Genomic DNA, 27,684 nt, shown 5'->3' on the forward strand with positions numbered 1-27,684 from the left:
AATCAGGAGCGCGACCAGCCCAGGGGATTCAATTAAAATGCTAAATTAATTCAATTGAATAACTTCTCTTAATGACACATTCTTCTAAAAGGAAATTACAGGAAATTTAAGATTTTTTTTTTTGACTGATTGGTGATGAGTACATTGTTCAGAGCGCCGCAAAAAAGAAATAATAAATGAATGAGTGAGGACATTTGCATACAATAGATGGGTGGGAGGCAGCCTCACCTGCCACCAGCTCCAGCTTTTCTCCGGGGTCCCCTTCCGAGTACAGCTTGGGATGGCAGCGGTATCCGATCTGGCTGATGAGGCTGGCAGGCAGGGCCACGAGATCGCGGCGGATGAGGACGCAGGAGCGGCTCTCCAGCGGCACTGGCTCAGGCTTCTCTTGCACTGCGGGCCCAGAACAACCCGGTCAGGTGGACATCTGGGAGGCTGGGCTGCTCTGTGCCTGCCCGCCTGCCCTCCATGCTCCCTGGGGCCTGGGTTAGACCCACTCTGCCTCCCTGGGCCCAGGTGAGGCCACTCTGTGCCGCTCTCCTGCTGGCCTGGGTCAGACTGGCTTTAGCCTGCCCCATCCCTACACTTGGTGCCCTCTTACCCACCTGGCCTTGCCCTCACAGTGAAGCCCCTGTGAACGAGTGAGCAGAAGATGTGAGGCAAGGGATGCCCGCCCAGGCCCAGGGAATGAGCTGCTGAGGGCTGGCTCCTGGGAGGGTGCTATGCAGAGCCTGCTGGCCAGGCAGGAGTGACAGCTCAGTGCTCAGGGCCCCAAGGGAGAGTACAGCATAAGACAGGATGGAGGATGGCTTGGCGGGGCCAGCAGGGCAACCACCTCTGGGGCCATAAAAACTGCCGGGTGGAGGAGAGGCGGGTAGCTGGACAAGGGTGACAGGTACTGTGGCCCCCAACTCTTCTCCCAGCAGCTCCCAGCAAGGGGCAGTAGGGCACGGCCACCCGACTCATGGGCAAGGACATGGGGACTCAGTGCATCCAAGAACACGGCCTGGGACCGCGCTGGCCTGACGAGGAGCAGCTCCATAAACACCTGCCAACAGCCAGGCCGACAGATGCGCCAACATCAGCCCTCCTGATGTCTGGGACTGTTCCTGACAAACCACTGCTGGGGCAGACAATGGCCAGGGACCCTGCACCCTCCAGACCTGCAGCTACACAGCGTGACCCGGATGGCACCATGTGTCACAGATGGGCCCCTCGGAGGCTCTTGGGCCACACAGCCCATGGTGCCACCCCGGGGTCCTCGGGCGGGACTCTCTGCTGTCAGGGTCACAGAGCCCCTCTAGAGTGTTCACGGAGGGCCAGGGCCGAGACCCCTCATCTGACAACCACCTGGTGGACACCCAGCATGCACCAGGCACGTGGGGCCGAGGAAATACAGCCCTGGCCCCAGATCCTGCCCAGCAATGCCTGGGGCTCCCACTTCCCCACAGGTCCCCACTTCCCTGTTGTCCCCTCCCCCCGCTACCCTGAGTCCCAGGAAGCCTCACAGGGCCCACCCTCACACAGGGGTCCTCACAAGCCCAGCAGGGTTCCAGGGTGAAGATCAGCTCCCCTGAGCAGACCCCCAGTACTCAAATGCCACCGTGGACACCAGTCTGGCACTCCTCACACCCCAGCCTGGCAGGCTGCCCGCACAGCCACCCTGCCCAGGTGAGGGCGGAGCGCCGCCTCCCTCATTCCTGTGTCCCAGCACCAAAGACAAGGCCCTGAGAGGGCCACCTCCCCAGTCTGCTGCCTTCACTAGGGAATCCCACTGCCCTGGGCTCCTGCACACCCCACCAAGCTGCAAGGCCTGCAGGGAAGGCCCCATGGCACAGCCTCCACCTGCCCGATTGCACGAGGGCAGCCTGCAGGTGGGAAAGGCCCTCAGGCCACCCAGGGCTGGACCTTGCTTGCCAAGGACAGGGCACAGTCCCCTCGGCAGCCTCAGTGAGATGGGAAGTCCCCCGGTGGCGGGCGGGGGGGGTAGCTTGCAGGACCTGCTGGTCCCAGGTGTGCAGAGGGAGGGGCGGGGTGGAACCTGTGTGTCCAGCAGGCTCGGGGCAGGCAGCTCCATGCAGAGCCCACCAGCAGCTGCACCAGGATGCTCAGAGGCAGGTGCGCCTGGCCATGCTGTCCCTGTTCCCCGTCTCTCCAAACCACGACCCTCACTTTGGAGAGTCACAGAAAAACACTGCAGGAGTGGCTGAGCCTCAGGGTATGGGGGCTGCCAAGGGGGCTGCTGGGGAGCAGCCTCAGGAGGACAGGAGGCAGGGAGGGTCCCGGAGTCAGCTGGAGTCACCTTTGCACCCAGCGCCTGTCAGGGAGGGTCAGGCCACCCAGCCCTGGGGGGCTGAAACCTTGGTTACTGAGGACCCCATGTCCCAATTCTACAGCGGGCGCCCCACTGAAGACAGTGGGTTCCACTCCTGAGAACCACACGGGGTCTGAAGTCACCCACCCTGGAGTCACCCTGACACTCCCTCCCCAGGGAACCACTCGCCCAGGATGAGCGCGGTGCACACTGCACCTGTCAGTCCCAGGGAGGAGAGGGAGCCTCCCAAGACCCAGGGACACCGGAGTGGAGGCCGCGGCAGAACAGAGGCCAGAAAGGGGGCCTCGAAGGTGGGTGCCAGCCCCTGCTCGGCCGCTGCAGGGGTCAGGCAGCATTTCCCGGGGGTGGCAGAGCACCGCAGGATAAGCCCAGAATTACCCGGGTGCTCAGGGAACACAGCAAAACAACCCGGGTGGTATTTTAAAACCTAATTACGCACCCCCACCCCCGGTGCAGCCCGCTGTGATTACACACGCAGAGGAGCAGCGCGGTGCGTGGCATTTACATAAAGAGTTCACCAACAGAAATAATTCCCCATCCACAACCACCTCATCCCGAGATGTTTTTCTAAACAGCAGAAGTGGTTTGTGCTCGGCACGCCCGCCCCTCCCCAGCCCCTGCCCGACTCCCCAAGAGCCAGAGACTGTCAGCATCAGAATGGCCAAAAAAACCTCTTCTATTTCTGCCTTGCCGTGCACTGGATGCTGCTGCTGGCTAAAAATACCCCGCACCGAGCGAAGCTCAACTGCAAAGGTGCTTCAAATGTCTTCACGCAGCCTCCACTTTCCCGACCCCCAACTCACCCTCCGCAGGAACTGAGCTTCAAGGTCCAAGTTACAACTGGGCTTTAAAAGAGAACCCACAGAGAGACCTGTTCATGGCAGAGACAGGACGGCTCATCCCTGGTGGCCCCCGGGTGGGCCATGCAGAGGCCCCATGAGTCAGGGTCAGAGCTGGGTTCCCAGAGTGGCGGGAGGCCCCTTGATGGGCTTGTGAGCAGGGAAGAGGCCCCTGCCAGTCACATCGAGGTCCCTCCTGAGCCTGGGTCTTGGGTACTGGGGGATCCGTGGCCTCCTATCACTCCAGGACTGGCCGCCGTAGCAGAACTGCCGCCTTCACCCTCGACAGCCCTGTGAAGAAACTCAGGTGCCAGGACGGTGCCCTCCAAACCTCTCGGTGACATCTGGGAACAGCTGGGAAGAGCAACAAGCCAACTGCATGGAGATGAGCAACAGCTCCCCCCGCATGGAAGGTGTGCCAGGGTCACAACGGGAGGGCTCAGAGCAGCAGCCTCCCGGGCAGCAGGGCCCAGCTACTGAGGGTGGGCAGGTGGGCAGCCTCCCTGGACCACACAGGGCGAAGTAAACACAACGACAAATGCAGCCCAGGACGCGGGGTTGGGGCCTTCAGGGACCGAGAAGGAGCCCCTACTGTGCCTTCCAGGTCCTGCTGCTCCCAGCCGGGCGACACCAGGGAAGCCTGGGACAGGGTGGCTGAGCCTGGAGGACACCAGACTCAGGAAGCGGCCAGACACAGAGGGACACACCCCGGGGCTCCACTCGCAGGCAGTCCCCAGAGTTGTCAGGTCCACAGAAGCGGGAAAGAGGGTGGGTGCAGGGCTGGGTGGGGGAACGGGGAGGGACCATTTCATGGGGACAAGAGGTTCATCTGGGGAAGATGGGAGTTCTGGAGCCGACGGCAGTGATGCTCACACAACAGTGGGAACGCGCTTAGCACCACTGAACCGCGCACGTAAAAAATCACTGCAATGGCCCATCTTATGTCCGCTTTACCACGATAACAACGCTCAGAAAGAATGAACGAACGTTGGAAGGAGGGGGCCGTGCAGGTCTGGAGGGAAATCGGGTGTCATTGGCCTTGCCGTAACTTTTCTCAACTCCCTGGGGGACACTGACTGGGTTCTGAGGAGCCTCACATCCTCCCCAGGCAAAATACCCCGAGACCCTGTCCACGGGCCAACGCCACGGCAGAACGCCCCAGATGGCGAGCCCTGTTCCCATCCCCAAAGCAGTGTGTCACTGGGGACTCGCCCAGGTGACACCATCAGAGACCGCACAGGCAGCCCCACCAGGGGAGTCTGTGCAGATGTGGGTGGCAGTCGGTGGGTGGCAGGGCCGCCTGGTGGAGCCCAGCAGAGCCTTGGCGGGGGTAGGAGGGAGATGGGGAGACCTACTCCCTAAAAGTATATGCCATTTGTTAGGCCGGGCATGGTGGCTCACGCCTGCAATCCCAGCACTTTGGGGGCTGGGCGCAGTGGTTCGCGCCTGTAATCCCGGAACTTTGGGAAGCCGAGGTGGGAGGGATCACGAGGTCAGGAGATCAACACCATCCTGGCTAACGCGGTGAAACTCCGTGTCTACTAAAAAAACACAAAAAATTAGCCGGGCGCGGTGGCGGGCGCCTGTAGTCCCAGCTACTGGGGAGGCTGAGGCAGGAGAATGGCGTGAACCCGGGAGGCGGAGCTTGCAGTGAGCCGAGATCGCACCACTGCACTCCAGCCTGGGTGACAGAGCGAGACTCCGTATCAAAAAAACAAAACAAAACAAAACAAAAACAAAAAAAAGTATATGCCATTTGTTAAAATGCAGAACAAGAAAATGAACCCCTAGTCCTTGATGATATAGAAACATACAACTTAAATGCAAACAGACAGAAGCAGTGCTGAATCACACTGATTTTAAGACTTCCTGTAAAGCTACAGTCATTAAGCCTGTGTGGTTCAGGAAAGTGGACAGACAGGTCAATGGCACACAATAGGACACCTACAAACAGACCCACGCGGCCATGCGCGACTGGCTTTTGGCAAAGGTGCACCAGCCGTTCAACGGAAGAGGCAGCGGCCTTCACAAACGGGGCTTGAGCAACGGGTCGTCCGCACACACGCACGGCACCCAAACCACCCTCCATCTCAGCCTCGCACCCGACACGAAAACTGCAGAAGGTCTTCATGATTTTAGGTTAAGCTTAAAGCCTCAGACAGGACCCCGAAGCATCATCCACAGTGGAAATGACTGACGAGCTAGGATTCACCAAAATGAGAAACTTCTGATCTCTGAATGAAGATAAAAAGACAAGCCAGCTACAGACTGGAGGAAGCCACTTGCACATCACATATCTGACAAAGGACTTGTATCTAAAAAATATAAAGAAATGTCAATACTCAACAGTTAAAAACAAACAATCCAGTTTCAAGAATGGGCAAACTATTTGAACAGACTCTTCCCCAGGGGACTCACAGATGGAAATTAGCACATGAAAAGACGCTCAGCATCCTTAGCCACTGGAGAAATGCAAATCAAGCCACGATGTGGTCCCACCTCCCAGCGCGGCAAAACGTAAAAAGACCAGCACCGCCAAGTGCTGGCGAGGATGCGGGGCAGCCGGGACGTCCTGACCTCACTGGGGAGAATGCAAAGTGGCACGGCCACTCTGGAAAACTGCTTGGTGGCTTATCAAGTTCAACATACACTTATGACACGGCGATTATACTTCTAGGTATATGCCCAAGAAAAATGGGAATTTATCTCCAAAGACAGCCTGCACAGGAACGCTTATCCCATCTCTATTCTTGAATGCCCCAGGCTAGACACAGCCTGGATGTCCTGCAACGGGCACGCAGACCAAGGCACTGTGAACCATCCACATGACGCGTTACTGCTTGGCTGTGAAAAGGAATAAGTGATTGGCACACAACCTGGATGGCTCTCCAATCGTGCTGTTACACAGAAACGTCAAACGGTTACATACTGGTGATCCCATTTGCATGACATTTTCCAGGGGACAAACTCTGAGGGACAGGAACAGATTGGTGGTCACCAGGTGTTGGGGTGTGGACAAGCCTGAAGGGTAGCATGGAGGGGTTTGGCGAGGGAGCCACTGTGAATCCGGAAAGGTCAGGCTACACACCTGTCCCCAGAGGAGCAGCCTGCACGACTCGAGGCGGCCTCTGCTCACACATCTGGAGGCTGACCTGGCACATGCCCTGCACTACCTCTGCAGCTGCTGGTTCGGCACAGACCAGCTCTGGCAACACTGGTGAACCTGGTGGCATTGGTGCAGAACAGGTGCGCAGGGACCCAGGTGGAAATGGTGAGGGGCAATGTGGGGGCACCACAGACGGGTGACCAGGCTCGGGCGATTTGGTAACGGGTGCTCCACATGCAGTGGGTCCCGGGGAGATGACCCCACTCTCCATGTGGGGCTGTGTCCCACTCCCGAAAACACACAGGTGTGAACTCAACACCCTCCTGCCCGATGCCCAGCCAGGCCGGGACCACAACATGCTTCCCAGCTCCCCGCCCAGGTGCCTCCTGATGGCCAGAGCCCAGGGCCGGCCGTGGGACCATGTGCTGCAGACGTGGCATTGAGTGTGGTCACTGCAGCTCGGGGAGACCTGCCCTCCCTGCTGGTGCCCCTTCCACCCAGCTTTGGGGGTGGGTCCGTGGTCCCAGCTGGCTGCCTCCTGGCCAGCGAGCCTGTTCTGGGCCCAGCGCTTCTGGCAGTGAGGGGAGCTCACCCTGCTGGTCACTGTCCCCAGGGTCTGGCACACAGCATGCGCTTAACACACAGGCCCCATCAACTACCAGTGCTGGCTGGTGCGGTGCCTCTGTCATCCTCCAGAAAGACTGGAAACGACTTCAACACTGTACTTGGTGGAAACACAGAGGCCACAGTTATAAGGTACACCATTCTCTCATGTGCCACAGGGCAAAGGTACCACCAATTTAACCACATCATGCCATAACTGGGAAGGCAAAACCATCACCAGTTACCACGCAATGCCACACCACACCATGCCTGTGAGACACAGCCCGTTTCGTGGATGCTGAGACACGGGGAAATGCAGAAAAGTCCAGCCGGGAACGCCAGGAGGAAGTGAGAGAGGCCGGAGGGGCGTTCCCTGCGTCAGGACCCGAGGAGGGAGGGAGGAGGGAGGGACCTGTGCTACATCCACATCTCTGAGTCTCCTGGGGACCCAGATGAGAAAGGGGAGCTCGCCAGCTGGGCGGGTGGCTCACACCTGTCCCAGCACTTTGGGAGGAGTGGATCCATCAGGAGTGGGGGAGTTCAAGACCCAGCCTGACCAACATGGAGAAACCCCATCTCTACTAAAATTACAAAATTAGCTGGTCATGGTGGCGCATGCCTGTAATCCCAGGTACTCAGGAAGGCTGAGGCAGGAGAATCGCTTGAACCCAGGAGGTGGAGGTTGCAGTGAGCCAAGATTGAGCCACTGCACTCCAGCCTGGGCAACAAGAGCAAATAACTCAGTCTCAAAAAAAAAAAAAAAAAAAAGGGGGCTCATTGGTCTCTCAAGTCCCCGTGCCCAGCTCATGGTGCAGCTGCAGGGAAGATGTGGGGACCAGTAAGAGGTGGAGTCCTCACTGGCACCGCCAGGGGCTTGCACCTGACGTGAGGGGCCGACACAGTCCTGCAGCCAGGGATCCTCCCGAGTGACTGAGGCCCTCTGGGCTTCTCCGTGACCAGCTCAACAATCCCATTAAACCTGGCCCCTACCTTGCCCCACCTATACCCCTGGCCAGTGCCCTCCCTAGAGCTGAGGCTCCCTCCAGGCCTGGCAGGTGCTGCCATTTTATCTCCTGCAAATCCCAGCACCCATCCTGATAGCACCAAGCCTGGTCCTGGAGACTCGAGAAGTCCCCAAGTGGTCCAAGCCTCCGACAGGGATCCCAGCGAAGATTTTTACTGCTGATCTGATGGCATCACTTTCCTGCTCTACAGCCATCCACGAATTTCTCAGACTTGCCCAAGGATGCCCTCGAGACAGCAGGCGGCCCGCCCTGCCTTTGCAAGAGCTTGTCCAGTCATGGGCACGGGTTGAACCAATCCCACCTACCACAGTACATGGTGCGGGTCACTGTGAAGACACTAGCAGGGTCCGTGTGTGCTGAGAATGACGACCAGGACACTAAGGACACACGAAGGGCAATGCATGGGACGGCACCCACACCACACAAGTGTGTACCCAACGCCACACACAGGTGCATGCCCCCAACCACACAAATGCACAGCCCCCGACACACGTGCACATGCGTCACACATGGAGGAAGCGCCCAGGATGTGTGCCAGCTGTGCGTTCCTCCGGGAGACAGTGTGTGTGTGAAGACAGATTAAGGTATGTGAGTTGAGGTATGTGGAGTGTAGGAGAGGACAGTGTGTGTGTGAGGGGGGACAGTGTGTGTGAGGACAGAGTGTGTATGTGGCGACAGAGTGTGTGTGACGATAGTGTGTGTGTGTGGGGACAGTGTATGAGGATAGAGTGTGTGTCTGTGTGTGTGTGGGAGACAAGTCTATATATAAGGAGACAAGTGTAATGTAAAGAACAGAATGTATAGGAGACAAGTATGTAGCAATGAAATTAATATGGGAACAATGTAAAGAGACAAGTAATAATATGAGAACAAGTATGTAATAATGTAGGACAAGAAAGTATGTGTAAGGACAGTGTATGAGACAAGAAATTAGTAAAGGAACAATTGTGTGTGGGGAGACAAGAAGTATATGTAAAGACAATGTATGTAAAGGACAAGTAATGTAGCAATAAAAATTGTAATATGTAAGAGACAAGTGTAAAGAGACAAGTATGTGTGAGACAGTGTGAGACAAATCACATTAATAATGTAAGAGACAAAGTATATACAAAGGAGACAAGAGGTATAAAAAGGAACAGAGTAATATATGTAAAGGGAGACAATGTAAAGAGACAAATATATATATAAAAGGATAATATGAGAAAGGGACCAGTGTGTATGAGACAGAGAATTAGTATGTATTAATGTGGGGAGGACAAGTATGTATGAAGACTATGTGTAGGACAGAGTGTGTGTAGAGGACAGTGTGAGAGAGAGTGTGTCAGGGGACAGTATGTGTGTAAGGGACAGTGTAATGAGGACAAGAGTGGTAGTAGGGACAAGTGCCAAGGACAGTGTGGTATGTAGGGACAGAGTATGTGTGTAGGGACAGAGTGTGTATGGTGAGATTGTGTGTGTGGGGACAGTGTATAAGGAGGACAGAGTGTGTGTGGGGACAGTGTGTGAGGACAGAGTGTGTGTGTGTAGGACAGTGTGTGTGGGGACAGAGTGCATGTGAGGACATAGAGAGTGAAAAGTAGCAATAATATGAGACAGAGTGTATGTGTGTAGGGACAGAGTATATGTAAAGGAAGGAACTGTGTAGCAAGGGACAAGTGTGTGAGAGGGACAGTGTGTGTGGAGGAACCAGAGTGTGTGTATGAGAGGACAGTGGTAGTAGGGACAGAGTATGTGTGTGTAGGGACAGAGTGTGTGTGGGGACAGAGTATGTGTGAAGACTGTGTGTGGGGACAGAGTGTATGTGTGGGGACAGTATGTGTGTAATGTAGGGACAGTGTGTGTGGGGACAGAGTGTGTGTGTGTGGGGACAGAGTATGTGTGAAGACTGTGTGTGGGGACAGAGTGTGTGTGTGGGGACAGTGTGGTGTGTGTGTGGGGACAGTGTGTGTGGGGACAGAGTGTGTGTGTGTGGGGACAGAGTATGTGAGGAGCTGTAATGTAGAGAGGGACAGAGTGTAGAGGGGACAGTGTGTAGCAAAGGGACAGAAGAATGTGTGTGTGTGGGGACAGAGTATGTGTGAAGACCGTGTGTGGGGACAGAGTGTGTGTGTGTGAGGGGACAGTGTGTGTGGGGACAGAGTGTGTGTGTATTGTGGGACAAGAGTGTGTGTAGGAGCTATTGGCTGTGAAAGGGACAGAGTGTGTGTGGGGGACAGTGTGTGAGGACAGAGTGTGTGTGAGGACAAGTGTGTGTGTGTGAGGGACAGAGAGTGTGTGTGTGAGGACAGAGTGTGTGTGGGGACAGTGTGTGAGGACAGTGTGTGTGTGTGTGAAGGGACAGAGTGTGTGGTAGTAGAGGACAGAGTATGTGTAGAGACTGTAGTAGGGACAGAGGGAGTGTGGTAGTGTGAGAGGGACAGTGCCAGGAGACAAGTGTATGTAAGGACAAGTGTGTGTGTGTAGCCAGGAGACAGAGTGTATGTAAAAGGACAAGTGTATGTGTGTAGGGACAGTGTAGTATGTAAAGACTAATGTAGGGACAAGAAATTGTATGTAGGACAATGTAAAGGGTGAGTGATATGTGTAGGGACAGTATGTGTGAGGCAGCAACAGGGAGACAGAGAGTGTAATATGAGGACAACAGTGTGAGACAGAGTATGTGTGTAATATGAGACAAGAGTATGTGTGTAGCAAAGGACAGAGTGTATATGTGAGACAGAGTATGTATAGTAATAGGGACAAGAAGTGTATGTAGGGACAGTGTGTGAGGACAGTGTATGTGTGTGGCAAAGGGACGAGGAAGTATGGCAAGGACAGAGTATGTGTATAAAGAGGACAAGTATATAGGGGACAAATTAGTATGTAATGTGGGGACAGAGAGTATGTGAAGACTGTGTGTGGGGACAGAGTGTGTGAGGGGACAATGTGTGTGGGGACAGAGTATGTGTGAAGACTGTGTGTGGGGACACAGTGTGTGTGGGGGACACTGTGTGAGGACAGAGTGTGTGGTATGGCAAGGGACAGTGTGTGGTGTAGGGGGACAGGTGGCCAGTAGTAGTGGGGACAGAGTGTGTGTGAGGACAGAGTGTGTGTGAGGACAGAGTGTGTGTGTGGGGACAGTGTGTGTGGGGACAGAGGTGTGGTGAGGACAGTGTGTGTGGGGACAGTTTGTGTGTGGGGACAGTGTGTGGTGGGGACAGAGGGTGTGTGAGGACAGGTGGCAGGGACACGGAGGTAATGTGGACAGTGTATGTGTATATGCCTGCAAGGGGACAGTGTGTGGTGCCCAGGGACAGTGTGAAAGGGACACAGTGTGGCTGGGGACAGTGTGTGTGTGGGGACAGAGTGTGTGTGGGGACAGTGTGTGTGGGGACAGTGTGTGTGTGGGGACAGTGTGTGTGTGTAGGGGACAGAGGTGTGTGGTGTGAGGGGACAGTGTGTGAGGGACACAGTGTGTGTGTGGGGACAGTGTGTGTGGGGACAGAGGTGTGTGTGTGAGGGACAGTGTCTGAGGACAGAGTGTGTGTGTGGGGACAGTGTGTGTAGGGACAGAGTGTGTGCTTGAGGACAGTGTGTAGCCAAGGGACAGTGTGTGTGTGGGGACAGAGTGTGTGTGTGAGGACAGTGTATAGGGACACAGTGTGTGTGTGGGGACAGTGTGTGTGGGAACGAGTGTGAGACACAGTGTAATGTGTAGGGACAGTATGAGACAGAGTGTATATGAGGACAGAGTGTAATGTAGGGACAGATCTGTGTAGGGAACAGAGTGTATGTGAGGACAGTGTGAGGACAGAGTGTGTGGGGACAGTGTGTGTGTGGGGACAGAGTGTGTGCAATGTGTGAGGACAGTGTAGGGACACAGTGTGTGTGTGAGGGGACAGTGTGTGTGGGAGGACAGGGAGTGTGTGTGAGGACAGTGTGTGTGAGGGACAGAGTGTGTGTGTGGGGACAGTGTGTGTGTGGGGACAGTGTGTGTGTGGGGACAGAGTGTGTGTGAGGACAGTGTGAGGACACAGTGTGTGTGTGAGGACAGTGTGTGTGTGTGAGGGGACAGTGTGGACACAGTGTGTGTGTGGGGACAGAGTGTGTGTGAGGGACAGAGTGTGAGACAGGGGAATCTGTGTGTGGGGACAGAGTGTGTGAGGGACAGTGCTGTGAGACAAGAGTGTATGTGGGACAGTGAGTGCCAAGGGACAGAGTGTGTGTGTGGGGACAGAGTATGTGTGTGTGAGGACAGAGTGTATGGGGACAGATGTGTGTCACGAGGACCAGCAGGGAGGAATAAAACTCACTCCTATGGCCAGCCTTTCCTAGTCTTTAAGACAGTGAACACACATTAGCTATGCAAAAAGAAATATATTTAACTTCTACATATACCCAAAGATTCCATTGTTATTATGGATGTAGAGGGCAATGACCAATATTAGACTAACTCCCTCATCAAAAACAACTATCAAAATTATCAAAAAAAAACAACGATAACCCTGAGGGGCTGAGATTCTGAGAACAGGGACCTACCAGCCACGGGGTGGAGCGGATGGAGTCGGCAGCTGTTGATGGAGCCGGGAGCCTTGGGGGCCCGGATCCTGAGAGCCGGCCTCAGGCTGCGATTTCAAAACTGTCCCTTGGATATTTGCTGACTACTAAGTAGCCATGTGTGCAGGCAGAGATGGAGCAAAAACAACTGCCAAGAAACGAAAAAAAACAAGGAAATCTAGAATTTGGCATCTTGTGTACCGGAGAGATGAAAATGGATTGATTTCAAGGCCAGCCAAGAGGAGGGGTTCTGGGGAACACCAGGCTTTCAGCTGAGGCCCGGGAAGGGCTACAGGCTAGGGTGTGGCAAACCAGAAGCACCCCAGCCTTGGAGAATGTGGGCACGGGAGCTGCTGGATGGCACAGATCTCCCCTCACTGCAGACCTTCCGGCAACAGTCCCCAGACCCCTCTTGGAGTAGCACTGCTTAGGGCTTCTCACGCATTTTCACACACTGTCCGGCCGTCCATAAGAAAGGGCCAGGACAGTGGCTCACACCTGTAATTCCAGCACTTTGGGAGGCTGAGGCAGGCGGATCACGAGGTCAGGAGATCGAGACCATCCTGGCCAACACGGTGAAACCCCATCTCTACTAAAAATACAAACACATTAGCCGGGCGTGGTGGCGGGTGCCTGTAGTCCCAGCTTCTTGGGAGGCTGAGGCAGGAGAATGGCGTGAATCCGGGAGGCAGAGCTTGCAGTGAGCCGAGATCGTGCCACTGCACTCCAGCCTGGGCGACAGAGCAAGACTCCTTCTCAAAAAAATACATAAATAAAAATAAAAAAGAAAGGGCCAGGAATCCCAGAAAACAGCACCAAATGACAGAAAACTAATTCACAAAGAGACGTTAGATGTGGACCCATAGACCAAATGATAAAAAAAAAAAGAGAAAAATTTACAAAAGGACATCAGATCAGACAATTAGCAGACACCAACTTTAAAATAACAATTCTTAATGTGTACAAGAAATGCAGGCAACAAAATGGAAAATTTCACCAGAAAACTAGAATCGACAAAAAGGATTAAGTCCTATTAAAAAAAAAAATGCAGCCGGGTGCGGTGGCTCACACCTGTAATCCCAGCACTCTGGGAGGCTAGGCGGGCTGATCACTTGAGGTTAGGAGTTCGAGACAGCCTGGCCAAAATGGTAAGACCCTGTCTCTACTAAAAATACAAAAAAAAAAATTACCCGGATATGGTGGTATGCACTTGTAGTCCCAGCTACTCAGGAAGTGGAGGCAAGAGAATCGTTTGAACCCAGGAGGTGGAGGTTGCAGTGAGCTGAGATTGCGCTGCTGCACTCCGGCCTGGGCAACAGAGCAAGACCATCTCAAACAAACAAAAAAAAATTCCAACAACTAACAATATAAACTCAAAAGAATGATTTAGGGGAAAATTAAACACTTCAGATGAGATTTGTGAACTGGAAAATAATTTAATACAAAATATCCAGATTGATGCGGAATAAGAAAGAATAGGCCGGGCATGGTGGCTCACACCTGTAACCCCGGCACTTTGGGAGGCCGAGGTGGGCGGATCACTTGAAGTCAGGAGTTCGAGACCAGCTTGGCTAACATGGCGAAACTCTGTCTCTACTAAAAATACAAAAGATTAGTCAGGTAATCCCAGCTACTCTGGAGGCTGAGGCGGGAGAATCGTTTGAACCTAGTGGGGTGGAGGTTGCAGCGAACCAAGATGGCACCACTGCACTCCAGCCTGGGCAACAAGAGTGAAAACTCCATCTCAACAAAAAAAAAAAAAAAAAAAAAAAGGAAAGATAAAAGAATAGAAAATACAGGAAACAGAGTAAAAGGCACATGGAACACATACGACTTGGGGAAAGCCTAACATACATGCAACTGGAGCCCCCAAAGGAGAGGAGAGGAGGAGAGCAGGAGAGGAGGAGAGGAGGAGAGGAGGCTGAGGCTCTGAAGAGAAAGAGTGAGAGCTTCCCAGACCAACAAGGACATGGAGCTCCATGAAAAGGAAAGTGATCTCAGATAGGGAGTGAGGTGACGCAGGAGACACTGAATCAAGCATGGGGAAAAAATGTGCAGATAAATATAAACACGATGTAAAATGACAAAGGCAGGTCTAGTGGTGCTTACAACATACAGAATTAACACACAGAACATTCTAACTTAGGATGAATGCTGAAATCCCTAAACTACAAGAACAGTACACAAACTTATAATAGGGAAAAATGGAATACCTGATTAATCGGAAAGGAGGGGCAAGAAAGGAGAAGCAACAGGAGGTCAGAGGGGAAGAGCAGAGACCAACGGACAAGACGGTAGATTAACCCAGCAAAGTCAGTAACCAGGTGAAATGAAAGTCAAAACACTCCAATAGAAAATAATGTTTGTTGGCCGGGTACAGTAGCTCATGCCTGTAATCCCACGCCTGTAATCATGACTGTAATGGGAGGCTGAAGCAGGGGGATCACCTGAGGTCAGGAGTTCAAGACCAACCTGGCCAACATGGTGAAATCCTGTCTCTACTAAAAGTACAAACATTAGCCGGTGTGGTGGCACATGCCTGTAGTCCCGGCTACTCGGGAGGCTGAGGCACAAGAATCACTAGAACCTGGGAGGCGGAGGTTGCAGTGAGCCGAGATAGCGCCACTGCCCTCCAGCCTGGACGATGGAGCAAGACTCTGTCTCAAACCAAATAAACAAAATTAATGTTTGTGAAGAATGAATAAAACCAAACCCAAGAGAAAACCTTAAACAAGAGGACAAATGATGGAAAGAGATGTACCATGTAAATATTAAACAAAAGGGAGCTAAGGTGGCTCTGCTAGTATCAGACCAAGCAGATACTAAAGCAAGACCTGTTGGTAACACTGAAGAAGCATAGTTCATGATAAGGGCATCAACTCAACAGGAAGATACAACACCTGAAATTAATATGCATTTAATAGAAGCTAGCACAACTGAAAGGAGAAATGGTCAAAACTACAATCATGCTTAGAGTTTTTTTTTTTTTTTTTTTGAGACAGAGTCTCACTCTGTCGCCCAGGCTGGAGTGCAGTGGCGCAATCTCAGCTCACTGCAAGCTCTGCCTCCCGGGTTTACGCCATTCTCCTGCCTCAGCCTCTCGAGTAGCTGGGACTACAGGCGCCCGCCATCTCACCTGGCTAGTTTTTTTTTTTTTTTGTATTTTTTAGTAGAGACGGGGTTTCACCGTGTTAGCCAGGATGGTCTTGATCTCCTGACCTCGTGATCCACCCGTCTCGGCCTCCTAAAGTGCTGGGATTACAGGCTTCAGCCACCGCGCCCGGCCATGCTTAGAGATTTTAACACAACATGTCCATAACCAACACAAGAAGATAAAAACACATCTGAAAGAATATACATTTGCCTTCCTTATCAGTACCACTTATGCTGTTCCTTTTCAGTGCATATGGAGCATATACAGGGGCACATGGAAGGTCTCAACAAACTCCAGAGGAACAAACTAGGCTGAGTGCGTTCTATTCCACTGGAAATTTAATTCAGGATTCATAACCAAAAAGATGACCAAAAAATCCAAAAAGGTTTATAAATTAAGCAGTACACTGCTACATAGCATAAGGACAAAAGGGGGAAAAAAATCACAATTCGCTAGAAAATACTTTTATCTGAATGATAATGAAAATCTGACATATGAAAATGTGTTAGAATTAAGCAGTGCTCATCAGGAAGTACAGAACCCTAAGTGCTTTACTTTAAAAGGCTGAGGTATCAATGATCTACAGATATCTCTCAGAAACTAGGAAAAGAATAGCAAAGTAAACACAAAAGAAGTAGAGAGAAACTGAAATAAAAAAATATATAAATACATCCATAAGAGAAAAAATCCAGAAGTTGGTTCTTTGAAAAGACCAATATAATGGAAACTCTCTAGCAAGTCTGACCAAACAGAAGAAGAGAAAAGACAAAAATTAACATCGGCCAGGTGCAGTGGCTCACACCTGTAATCTCAGCACTTTGGGAGGCCAAGGTGGTGACTACTCTGAGGTTGTGGAGCTTGGAGACCAGCCTGGCCAACGTGGAACCCTATCTACTGTAACATAAAAATTATTGGCATACTGGCGGTGCCCAATCCCAGCTACTTTTGAGGGAGGTTGAGTGGCAGGATTAATTCCAGCCTGAGTAACAGAGAGAAATTATCTCTGGGGGTGCAAAAAGACAAATGACGGCAGAATGACCCATTACATAACAGGTTCTCACAGAACGGGTTGGCAAACTTGTCTGAAGGCTGGGCTGAGAGTAAATACTTCAGGTGGTAGGTCATGTTGGCTGTATTGGCTGCATTACCTAAACCCATCTACAGTCTCCAGGATATGGGAGGGTATCCCCAACTCAAAATAAAATAAAAATAAAAATAAAATAAAATAAAATAAAATAAAATAACAAAATTCAAAATAATCTGCAGGGAGACTCCTCAGAGTAAATCAGTGAGTTAGCAAAGTGAGCAGACTTCAAAGATAATCCAATTTGTTTCTACATATTAGAAACAAACATGAAAAAAAGAAAGTTAAGTACTATGTAATTCAAATTAAAAAATGAACTTCTAGCCGGGCGCGGTGACTCACGTCTGTAATCCCAGCACTTTGGGAGGCCAAGGTGGGCGGACATCTGAGGTCAGGAGTTCAAGACCAGCCCAGCCAACACGGTAAAATCCCATTTCTACTAAAAATACAAAAATTATCCAGGTGTGGTGGTGGGCGCCTGCAATCCCAGCTACCCGGGAGGCTTATGCAGGCAGAATCACTTGACCTCGGGAGCTGGAGGTTGAGGAGCCGAGATCCGCCAATGTAATTTCAGCCCAGGTGACAGAGCGAGACTCTCAAAAAGAATTTCTAGGAATAAATCTTTTTAAAAAAAGATGTGTAGAGAACTACAAAATATTCTAAGAAAAATGGGGACAGACATAAACAGAAGGATACACCACGCCCATGGACTGGAAGACCCAATATGGTAAAAATGTCAGGTCACCGTGACAAATAACAGAACCAATGAAATCCTAATCAAATTCCAGCAGGGTGCATACTGGTAATCTACTTCTGAAAGCATGGAAAAATGCAAAATAGGAGGCTCGACGGGCGGATCACGAGGTCAGGAGGATCGAGACTGATCCTACAACACGGTGAAAACCCCCGCCTCTACTAAAATACAAGAAAATTAGCCAGGCGAGGTGACATGGGCTCTCTGTATCCCAGCTACTCCGGGAGGCTGAGGTGCAGGAGAATGATGAACCCGGGAGGCTGGAGCTTGCAGTGAGCCAGATCCGCCACTGCACCTCATTGCAGCCTGGGCGACAGAGCCAGACTGGCCTCAAAAAAAAAAAAAAAGAAAATGCACACAACTAAGACAAATCATATGAACTAAAACTTGGAAATAAAGCAGAGAAAATATTTAGAAAGATTTGGGAAAAAATTGTAAAAAAACACGTACCGCCATAGGAAAAAACACAGAGATCAAGGGTATAGAACAGAGTTCAAAATACAAACACACATTTTACAGACACCTCTACACAAAGAGCAAAGGGCCCCTGCAGGCCAGCTGTGGAAAAGACCTTCTCGCGTGAGAACGAGGGTCAACTGGAAAGTAAAAATCCGAACAAGTGAGTCCTGCAAGCCCTGGATCGCACTCACACCACAAAAATCCATGCCAGAGATATTTCATAGACTCAGTGCCTTTTTTTTTTTTTGAGACGGAGTCTTGTTTGTCGCCTGTGGCTGGGAGTGCAGTGGGCTGATCTCAGTCGCGCCAGCCCGGCCTCCCGGCTGATTCAGCCACAAGCCTCAGCCCTGGGTTGATCTCGCCTCACTGTGAAGCCTGGGCCCCGGGTTCCCCGCCATTCTCCTGTCTCTCAGCCTCCCGAGAAGCTGGGACTACAGGCGCGCTCGCTAATTTTTTTCTATTTTAGTAGGAGACGGAGTTTCACTCATGGTTCTATCTCCTGACCTTGTGATCTACCACTGCCTCCCAAAGTGCTGGGGATGGCAGCGTGAGCTACCGTGACCGCCCCATCTGAAAGTCTTTAATAATAAATCATAAGAGAGTCCGAATCTTGACTATCAGGAAAGAAAAATAGGAAGAGAAAAAGAAACAAGGAAAGGAGGAAGGTCAGGAAGAACCCTGGAGTGTTGATTGCTTTGGGGAGTACTCAGTATGAACCCACAATTTTAAATATATAAATTCCAGCTCTGGACTGCCAAAAAGGCTATAAAACAAAAACACTTAGTGGCAGTAAACAAATCTACAGAAACATCCTGGTTTCTAAATTCCCACTACAGGAGAAATAACTGATTCTAGGGCTAGGGACCAGAGAGTCTAGGATGAGCCTGGAATATTTTGCTGAACAAGACAGCAAGAAATGCCTAAAGGCCGGGCGTGGTGGCTCGCCTGTAATCCCAGCACTTTGGGAGGCACTGGCGGGCAGATTACCCGAGGCTGTGGGAGTTTGGGCGATCAGCCTGGCCAACATGTCAAAACCCCATCTCTACAAAAAAAATACAACAGGCCGGGCGCTGCAGTCTGCTTGTAATCCCAGCACTTTGGGAGGCCGACGGTGGATCACGCAGGTCAGGAGATCGAGACCATCCTGGCTAACACATGGTGAAACCTCATCTCTACTACTAAAAATACAAAACTAGCTGGCGAAAGGTGGCGGCTCTGCAGTCCCAGCTACTTGGGAGGCTGAGGCAGGAGAATGGCGGAACCCGGGAGGCGGAGCTGCAGCTGCAGCTGAGATCCGCCACTGCACTCCAGCCTGGCGACAGAGCCAGACTCCGCCCCCAAAAAACAAAAAAACAAAAAAAAAAAGAAAACAAAAAAAACCCCAAAAACCAAAAACAAACATTAGCCAGGCGTGGTGGTGGGTGCCTGTAATCCCAGCTACTTGGGAGGCTGAGGCAGGAGAATCACTTGAACTCGGGACGCAGAGGTTGCAGTGAGCTGATACCACGCCACTGCACTCCAGCCTGGGTGACAGAGCGAGACTCCATCTCAAAAACAAAACAAAACAAAACCCAATCCTATCTGCACCCATCAGAGCAGTACCTGACCCAGGCAGGAATCATCAATAAATACTAGAATTAACAGATAGAAGGCTGAGGACACACAGGATATTTGATACACAGCCTCTCACAAAGGTGAGAACAGTGACCACCTGGCAGAGACCACCTGCACCAAACCATCAAAGGAACATCACCAATATTGAGCCAAAGTGGTGTCACATGACTCCTATGACGCACTGAGAAGGTTTTGCTGCTGTGAACTGCAGCCAAAACGCACAACCTGACCCCAATCCTGAGATGAAACCTGACAAACCTAAAGAGAGGGATATTCTACAAAATAATGAACTGTGCTTTCCAAAAGATCAGTGTCAAAAAAGATAGAGGCTGAGAAACTATTCTAGAGAATAAAGGGATGAAAGAGAAGAACCACAAAATGCAATGTGTGATTCTGGATTAAACACCACATCAGGGAAAAAACCACTGCTCTAAAGCACAATATTGAGACAACCGGGAAAATGTACAGTCTGTAGTTACATGAGGATGATGTATTGAGATAACATTTCTTGAATTTTGCACAGCGTATTGTGATTATGTAAGAGAATGTCCTTGTCTGTAAAAAAAAAAAAAAAAAAAAAAAAAGTTCAGCCTTTTGATGTAAAGGGCATAATATCTGCAACTTACTTTCAAATGATTTAGTGAAAAACCTCTACGTGTAAAAAGAATGACAGAACAGACGCGGTAAGTTCCTACCAATTGTGAAGGGGATACAGAAGTTCTCTGTGCTTACAACTTTCCTGCAAGTTTAAAATGATTTCAAAACAAAGTGTGTTTTTTGTTTTTTTACAAACATAGAGAGCATCATCATGATCCTGAGGGGGGAACAAATTTCTTTAAATAGGATATAAAAACTGCTATTGTACAAAAAGTTTGATAAACTTCACTATAAAAAATTATATTAAGAAAACGGAAAGCTGCACAGTGGGAGAAGCTACTTACGTGTCTGACAAAGGATGTCAATTCACAGCGTAGAATGCGCAAAGTGGCAAGAGAGGGACAGATAACTCACTCTATGAGGAACTGGGGCAAAATATTTAAATAGGCACTTCACAAAGGAGGATGTCCACGTGGCTGATACGCCTATGAGAATGTGCCCAACATCATGACTCGTTATTGAAATTCTACCTAACACCACCGTGAGAGAATCAAGGACAGCAACTTGGAGATGCTCAACAATGCAACAACTATTAAATCTATTAAACTGTTAAATCTATTAAAAGCATCTATTAAAACAACAAACAAGTGAAGGCCGGGCGCGGTGGCTCACGCCTGTAATCCCAACACTTTGGAGGGCCGAGGCGGCCAGATCACAAGGTCAGGAAATTGAGACCATCCTGACTAACACGGTGAAACCCCGTCCCTACTAAAAATACAAAAACTAGCCGAGGCCCGAGTGGGGCATGCAGTAGTCCCAGCTACTCGGGAAGGCTGGGGGCAGGAGAATGGTGTAAACCCAGGAGGTGGAGCTTGCAGTGGACTGAGATCTGGCCACTGTACTGGCCACAGGCTGACAGAGCCAGACTCCGTCTTAAAAAAAAAAAAAAAAAAAAAAAAAAAAAAAAAAGTGAGAAACCACAGAAAGATCATCCTTAAAGAGAAGAAAAATCAGTAAAAACAGAAACAGACCAAGAAATGACAAAATGCTGGCATTAGCTGATAAAGGTTACTTTATATATACATACACACACACATAGATACATATATATACACATACACATACATCTATACACATACACACACACATATATACACACATATATTAGCTGACAACTGGCTATTATAAACATGATCAGAGCATTATAAAACAAAACAGAGGAACTCAATGAGGGGAGAAATGAAAAGTATAAAAAAAGAACAAGAAACAGAACTTTAGAAAAGCAAGCCCTTGGGCATGAAGAAACCACAGCAGAGATTACTCAGCTGAAGAAAGTCTATGGAAGAAAAAGTCTAAATAATAAATCTGAACCTCCAGTGAGCAAAACATACATTTGGATTGCTTCTAGGGGGTAAGGGGGCAGAAGAATATTTGAGGAAACAATAATTTTTAAAATCCCAAATTTAATTTTTTTAAAAGTATAAATACTACCGCGTTCAACAAATCCTAAGCAGAATAAATACAAAGCAACACAAAGGCATACAACAGTCAAATTGCTGCAAGCGTGAGATAAAAATAATATAGAAAAGAACACACAATAAACACAGAAGAACATAGATAAGATGACTGTGATTTCCTGGGCCATCAGAGACAAAGAATATGACATCCTTAAAATTACTGAAAACAAAAAAAAAAAAAAAAACCTATCAACCTAGAATTCTATATGCAGCAAAAGTTTCTTGAAAAATAGAAAGTGACAATAAATTTTACAAGGAAAGCTGATGTAACTTTTTATTATATGTAAAGGTATACTACTCATGGGCAGATATTTTTTATATACAAAGTTTTTCTTTTTTTTTGAGATGGAATCTCACTCTGCCCAGGCTGGAGTGCAGTGGTGCAACCTCATCATTGCAACCTCTGTCTCCCGGGTTCAGCAATTCCTGCCTCAGTCTCGAATGGCTGGGACTACAGGCCCTTTCCCATGCCTGGCTAATTTTGTATTCCATTGTATGGCTACACCACAGTTTATTGTGTGCTCATTAGTAATGATTATGAACTAAGCTGCCATGAGACATGTGCATCATTGATTTTGGGGGCAGTCTGGCTCTGTCGCCCTAGGCTGGAGTGCAGTGGCGGATCTCAGCTCACTGCAAGCCAGTTTCGCCATTCTCACTAGCCCTCCCAGCCAGCAGAGACTTCTGGAGACCACCGCCGCTAGTTTGTGTGCGACAGGGTTTCCAGCGTGTTAGCCAGGATAGTCTCCCGTCTCTGACAATCATATCTGACCTCCCAAAGTGCTAAGAGATGAAACTTAACCACCAGCCCGGCATATGCGTGATTTTTGTACATGCGCCCAAAGTTTTCTTTTTTTTTTTGGGGCAGGTCTGGTTTCATCACTCAGGCTGGAGTGCAGTGGCAATCTCGGCTCACTGCAGCCTCTGCCTCCCGAGGTTCCAGCGATTCTCCTGCCTCAGCCTCCCAAGTAGCTGGGATTACAGGCACCCGCCACCACACCTGGCTAATTTTTTGTATTTTTAGTAGAGATGGGGTTTCACCATGTTGGCCAGGCTGGTCTCGATCTCCTGACCTCAGGTGACCCACCTACCTCGGCTTCCCAAAGTGCTGGGATTACAGGCATGAACTCCCGTGCCTGGCCAAGCTTTCATTTCTATTGGGTCAATTAACCTAAAGAGTAGGACTGAAGGTCATATGGTTAAAAAAAAAAAAAATGAAAACTGAAGTGCATACAAAATCAGGTATGCACATGTTCATGGCAACTTAGTTCATAATCACTAAAAACCTAATGTCCTTTAACCAGTGAATGCGTACAGAAATTGTGGTGTGGCCATACAATGGAATACTACTTACTCAGCAACAAAAAGCATGAAATGCTAACACATGTGAATCTCTAATGCATTCAGATCCAAGAGGCCACGTAACTGTACACAACGCCATCTATAAGCCAGGAAACAGATTAGTGGTGGCCAGGAGTCAGGGGAAGTTGGGGAGAAATGACCACAAAGGGGCAGGATGAGTTTAGAGTGATGAGATTGTTCTGTATCTCGACCAGGGAGGTGACTACAGAACTATAAGATTTTTTTTTTTTTTTTTTGAGATGGAGTCTCACTCTGTCGCCCAGGCTGGAGTGCAGTGGCTCAATCTCGGCTCACTGCAAGCTCCACCTCCTGGGTTCACGTCATTCTCTTGCCTCAGCCTCCCGAGTAGCTCCGACTACAGGCACCTGCCACCGCACCTGGCTAATTTTTTGTATTTTTAGTAGAGACAGGGTTTCACTGTGTTAGCCAGGATGGTCTTGATCTCCTGACCTCGTGATCCACCCACCTCGGCCTCCCAAAGTGCTGGGATTACAGGCTTGAGCCACCGCGCCCGGCCTATATGCATTTTTTTAAACACCAGGCTGGGCGTGATGGCTCATGCCTATAATCCCAGCACTTTGGGAGGCCAAGGCAGGTGGATTGCTTGAGCCCAGGAGTTCCAGATCAGCCTGGGCAACGTGCTGAAATCTTGTCTCTACAAAAAAAATCCACAAAAATTAGCTGAGTGTGGTGGCACGTGCCTGTAGTCTTGGCCACTCAAGAGGCTGAGATGGGAGGATGGCTTGAGCCCAGGAGGCAGAGTATAGTTAGCTGAGATCGTGCCACTGCATTCCAGCCTGGGCGACAGAGTGAGATCCTGTCTCAAAAAGTAATAATAATATAAATTATTTTGAACCTCTGAATTGTACACCAAAGAGTAAATGTTACAATATGTAAAATTTTAAAGTTATTAAAAATAGAAAAAGGTTATTTTATGGTAAAAATAATATCAGGCTTATAGCATATGAAGAAGTACAGTGTAGGACAACATTAGCACAAAGGACTGGGGAGGAGGAACATGAGAAGACACTGTTTTAAGAGTCTTAAGTTATGCATGACGGGCGTCGCACAATTGAGGAGGTGGGCTGAGGTACGTGAGAGATGCTACCGTGTGGTCTAGAGCAATCGCTAAACAACTGAAGCAGAAGCAGAAATAGCTAGTAAGCAGGTGTGGACCTGAACACGAACACTGGATCATATTCAACAGAGAAACATGCAGGGAAGGAGAAAAGGTAAATGAACAAATTGCAAGAGGGCAGACGTACACCTAAAGCCACTGAAAATTACATCAAATGTAAATGGTCCAAAGATCCCAAATAAAAGGCAGATTGTTAGACTGCATAACAATGCAAATCCCAACCATATGCCGTCTCTAAAACATACACTTTAAGACACAGGTAGGTTAAAAGTAATAGGACAAAAAGAGCCAAAACCATGCAAATACTAAATATAAGAAAGCTGAAATGCTATGGTAATACCAAAGTAGACTTCAGAGATGGATAAATGACATGAAAGACCATTACTATGACTAGAACAAGATAAAAGAGAAAATCCTAATAGTTCTATGTCTTAAAGTAATATTGCTAATTAAAGTCGATTGTAATTGGTAAGAACGCTGCTAATTGGGCCGGGCGCGGTGGCTCAAGCCTGTAATCCCAGCACTTTGGAAGGCCGAGACGGGTGGATCACGAGGTCAGGAGATCGAGACCATCCTGGCTAACACGGTGAAACCCCGTCTCTACTAAAAAAATACAAAAAATACAAAAAACTAGCCGGGCGAGGTGGCGGGCGCCTGTAGTCCCAGCTACTCGGGAGGCTGAGGCAGGAGAATGGCGGGAACCCGGGAGGCGGAGCTTGCAGTGAGCTGAGATCTGGCCACTGCACTCCAGCCTGGGCGACAGAGCGAGACTCTGTCTCAAAAAAAAAAAAAAAAAAAAAAAAAAAGAATGCTGCTAATTACAGTAAATTGGTAATTAAAAGCCTTCCCACAATTAACAACAGCAACAAACCCGAGGCCCAAGGGGCTTCACTGGTAAGACAAGTGTATCAAACGCTTCAACAACGTCAAGCTTACATCAACTCTTTGAAAAAATAAAGGAGAAGGGAACGTAAAGCCTACACAGATACCAAAACCAGACAAAGACATTAGAGGAAAATTACAGATCAATAACCTTCATGAACATAAATGCAAAATTCCTTGAGAAAATATCAGCGAGTTGAATCTAGCAATATACGTACAAACTGTAACACAAAATGACCAAGTGAGGTTTATCGCAGGAATGCAAGGGTGGTTCAATACTGGAACAGTAACTGAAGCAATACACCATATGAACAAAATTAAGGACACCTACAAAATCACTTGCATAGATAGAAACTTCCACAAATTGATCAAATGCAGCCATGAAAAACCTACAGGTGACATCACATGTAACAAAGAAAGGCTGAATGTTCCCCCCGAGAGAGAGCACGGCAAACACGTGTGCTCTCACTACTTCCACTCAATCTGGAGTGGAGATCCAGAAACACAAGGCATGAAAACTGGAAAGGACGCAGTAAAACTGTCATTATTCACAAACAGGATGATGGCCTACGTAGGAAATGTCAAGGAATTTACAGAGAGCTATAAGAACTCATCACTAAAGGTAGCAAGGTTATAGAATACAAGGTCAGCATACAAAAAAATCAACTTTAGGCGGTGGCGGTGGCTCAAGCCGCAATCCAGCACTTTGGGAGGCGAGAGAGGCAGGCGGATCACAGGTCAGGAGGTCGAGACGCCATCTGGCTGACTGCAGTGAAACCCGTCTCTACTAAAAAATACAAAAAAAAAAAACCTTGAGGCGTGGTGGCTGAGCAGCCTGTAGTCCCAGCTACTTTCGGAGGCCTGAGGCAGGAGAATGCGGCGGGGAACCGGAGATGAACTTACAGTAGGCGAGGTCCCATGCCTCCAGCCTGGGCGACAAACAAGACTCCCGTCTCAACAAAAATCAACTTTATTCCTATGTACTGACAATAAACAATTGGAAAATGAAATTATAAACAATGTAATTCACAAACGCACCAAATTAAAACCAAACAGGAGAATGGAGAAATACATGCAAAAAATACGTAACGTCAGCAATTCTACTCCTAGGTATGTAAGTAAACATATGGAAAACATGCATCTGTAAAGACTTGTACATGAATGTTCACAGCCACATTATTCAAAATAGCCAGCAAGCGGAAAAACTCCAAAAGTCTATCAACTACTGAACTGATACATAAAATATGGTATTAGTCACACAGTGGAATCTGACTTTGCAAGAAAAAAATGGCCAGGCGCAGTGGCTCACGCCTGTAATCCCAACACTTTGGGAAGCCAAGGCAGGTAGATGGCTTGAGCCCAGGAGTTCAAGACCAGCCTGGGCAACATGGCGAAACCCGGTCTCTACAAAAATACAAAAAAATTAGCCGGGCGTGGTGGCGCACGCCTGTAGTTCCAGCTACTCTGGGGGCTGAGGCTAGAGGACTTCTTGACTCTGGGAGGCAGAGGCTGCAATGAGCAGAGATCGTGCCACTGCACTCCAGCCCGGGTGACAGAGTGAGAGTGAGACCCTGGAAAGAAAGGAAAGAAGGAAGGAAAGGAAGGAAGTAAGCAAGCGTTCTTGGCTGGGCACAGTGGCTCATGCCTGTAATCCCAGCACTTTGGGAGGCCAAGACAGGCAGATCACTTGAGGTCAGGAGTTCGAGACCAGGCTGGCCAATGTGGTGAAACCTCGTCTCTACTAAAAATACAAAAAAATCCGCTGCCACGGTGGCGGGCACCTGTAATCTCAGCTACTCAGCAGGGTGAGGCAGAAATTGCTTGAACCTAGGAGGTGGAGGTTGCAGTGAGCCGAGATCGCACCACTGCACTCGAGCCTGGGTAACAGAGTGAGACATGATCTGAGAAAAAATAAAGAAAGAAAAAATGATGCATTGACATATTCTTCAACATGGGTGATTCCTGATGCCAAAAGAAAAAAGCCAGTCATAGTATATCATATGATTGCATTGATCTAAAGTGCCCAGAATAGGAATCTACACACAAAGTAGACTGGTGCTTGTCTAGGGCCGAAGAGAATACGGGGAAACAGAAATGTCTGCCAAACGGCATGGGGTTTCTTTGGGGGATGACAGAAATATTCTAAAATTGATTGTAGCGATGGCCACACAGATCTGAATATGCAAAAAAAAAAAAAAAAACACAGTGGATTATTACTTTAAACGGAGGAACAGTATGGCATGTGAATTATGTCTCAATAAAGCTATTACGTATATGAATGACATCCATATACTAAAAGCTACGAGAAATTACAGTGGCAAGAAATTGAGAGACATACTTTCTTCATGGGTTTCTTAGAAGCCTCAATATTGTTAAGAGGTCAGTTCTTCTCAAACTGATCCACAGATTCAATGCAACATCAATCAACATTTTAGTAATCTTTTAGTTAGAGATCAGCAAACAGCAAAGGACTATGATAATCCTTCAAAACAATTTCTTTCTTTCTTTTTTTTTTTTTTGAGACAGAGTCTCACTCTGTGGCCCAGGCTGGAGTGGCACGATCTCGGCTCACTGTAACCTCCGCCTCCTGGGTTCAAGTGATTCTCTCACCTCAGTCTCCTCAGCAGCTGGGACTACAGGTGCACGCCACCACACCGGCTAGTTTTTGTATTTTTAGTA

General features: G+C 49.2%; 1 protein-coding gene across 3 annotated transcripts in view; it reads right to left on the reverse strand.

Annotated features, from left to right (window-relative positions):
- The window catches only part of NACC2 (NACC family member 2), a 47,783-nt gene that overhangs the window by 9,313 nt on the left and 10,786 nt on the right, over positions 1–27,684 (reverse strand). For all 3 annotated transcript variants that reach the window (XM_031654701.1, XM_009187857.4, XM_017949487.3), the window contains one exon: positions 229–393. In XM_031654701.1, coding sequence (XP_031510561.1) covers positions 229–393 — 165 coding nt within the window. The remainder of the gene's footprint in view (positions 1–228; positions 394–27,684) is intronic.

The sequence above is a fragment of the Papio anubis genome, chromosome 13 (genome assembly GCF_008728515.1).
Source record: "Papio anubis isolate 15944 chromosome 13, Panubis1.0, whole genome shotgun sequence".
Lineage (NCBI taxonomy): Eukaryota > Metazoa > Chordata > Mammalia > Primates > Cercopithecidae > Papio > Papio anubis.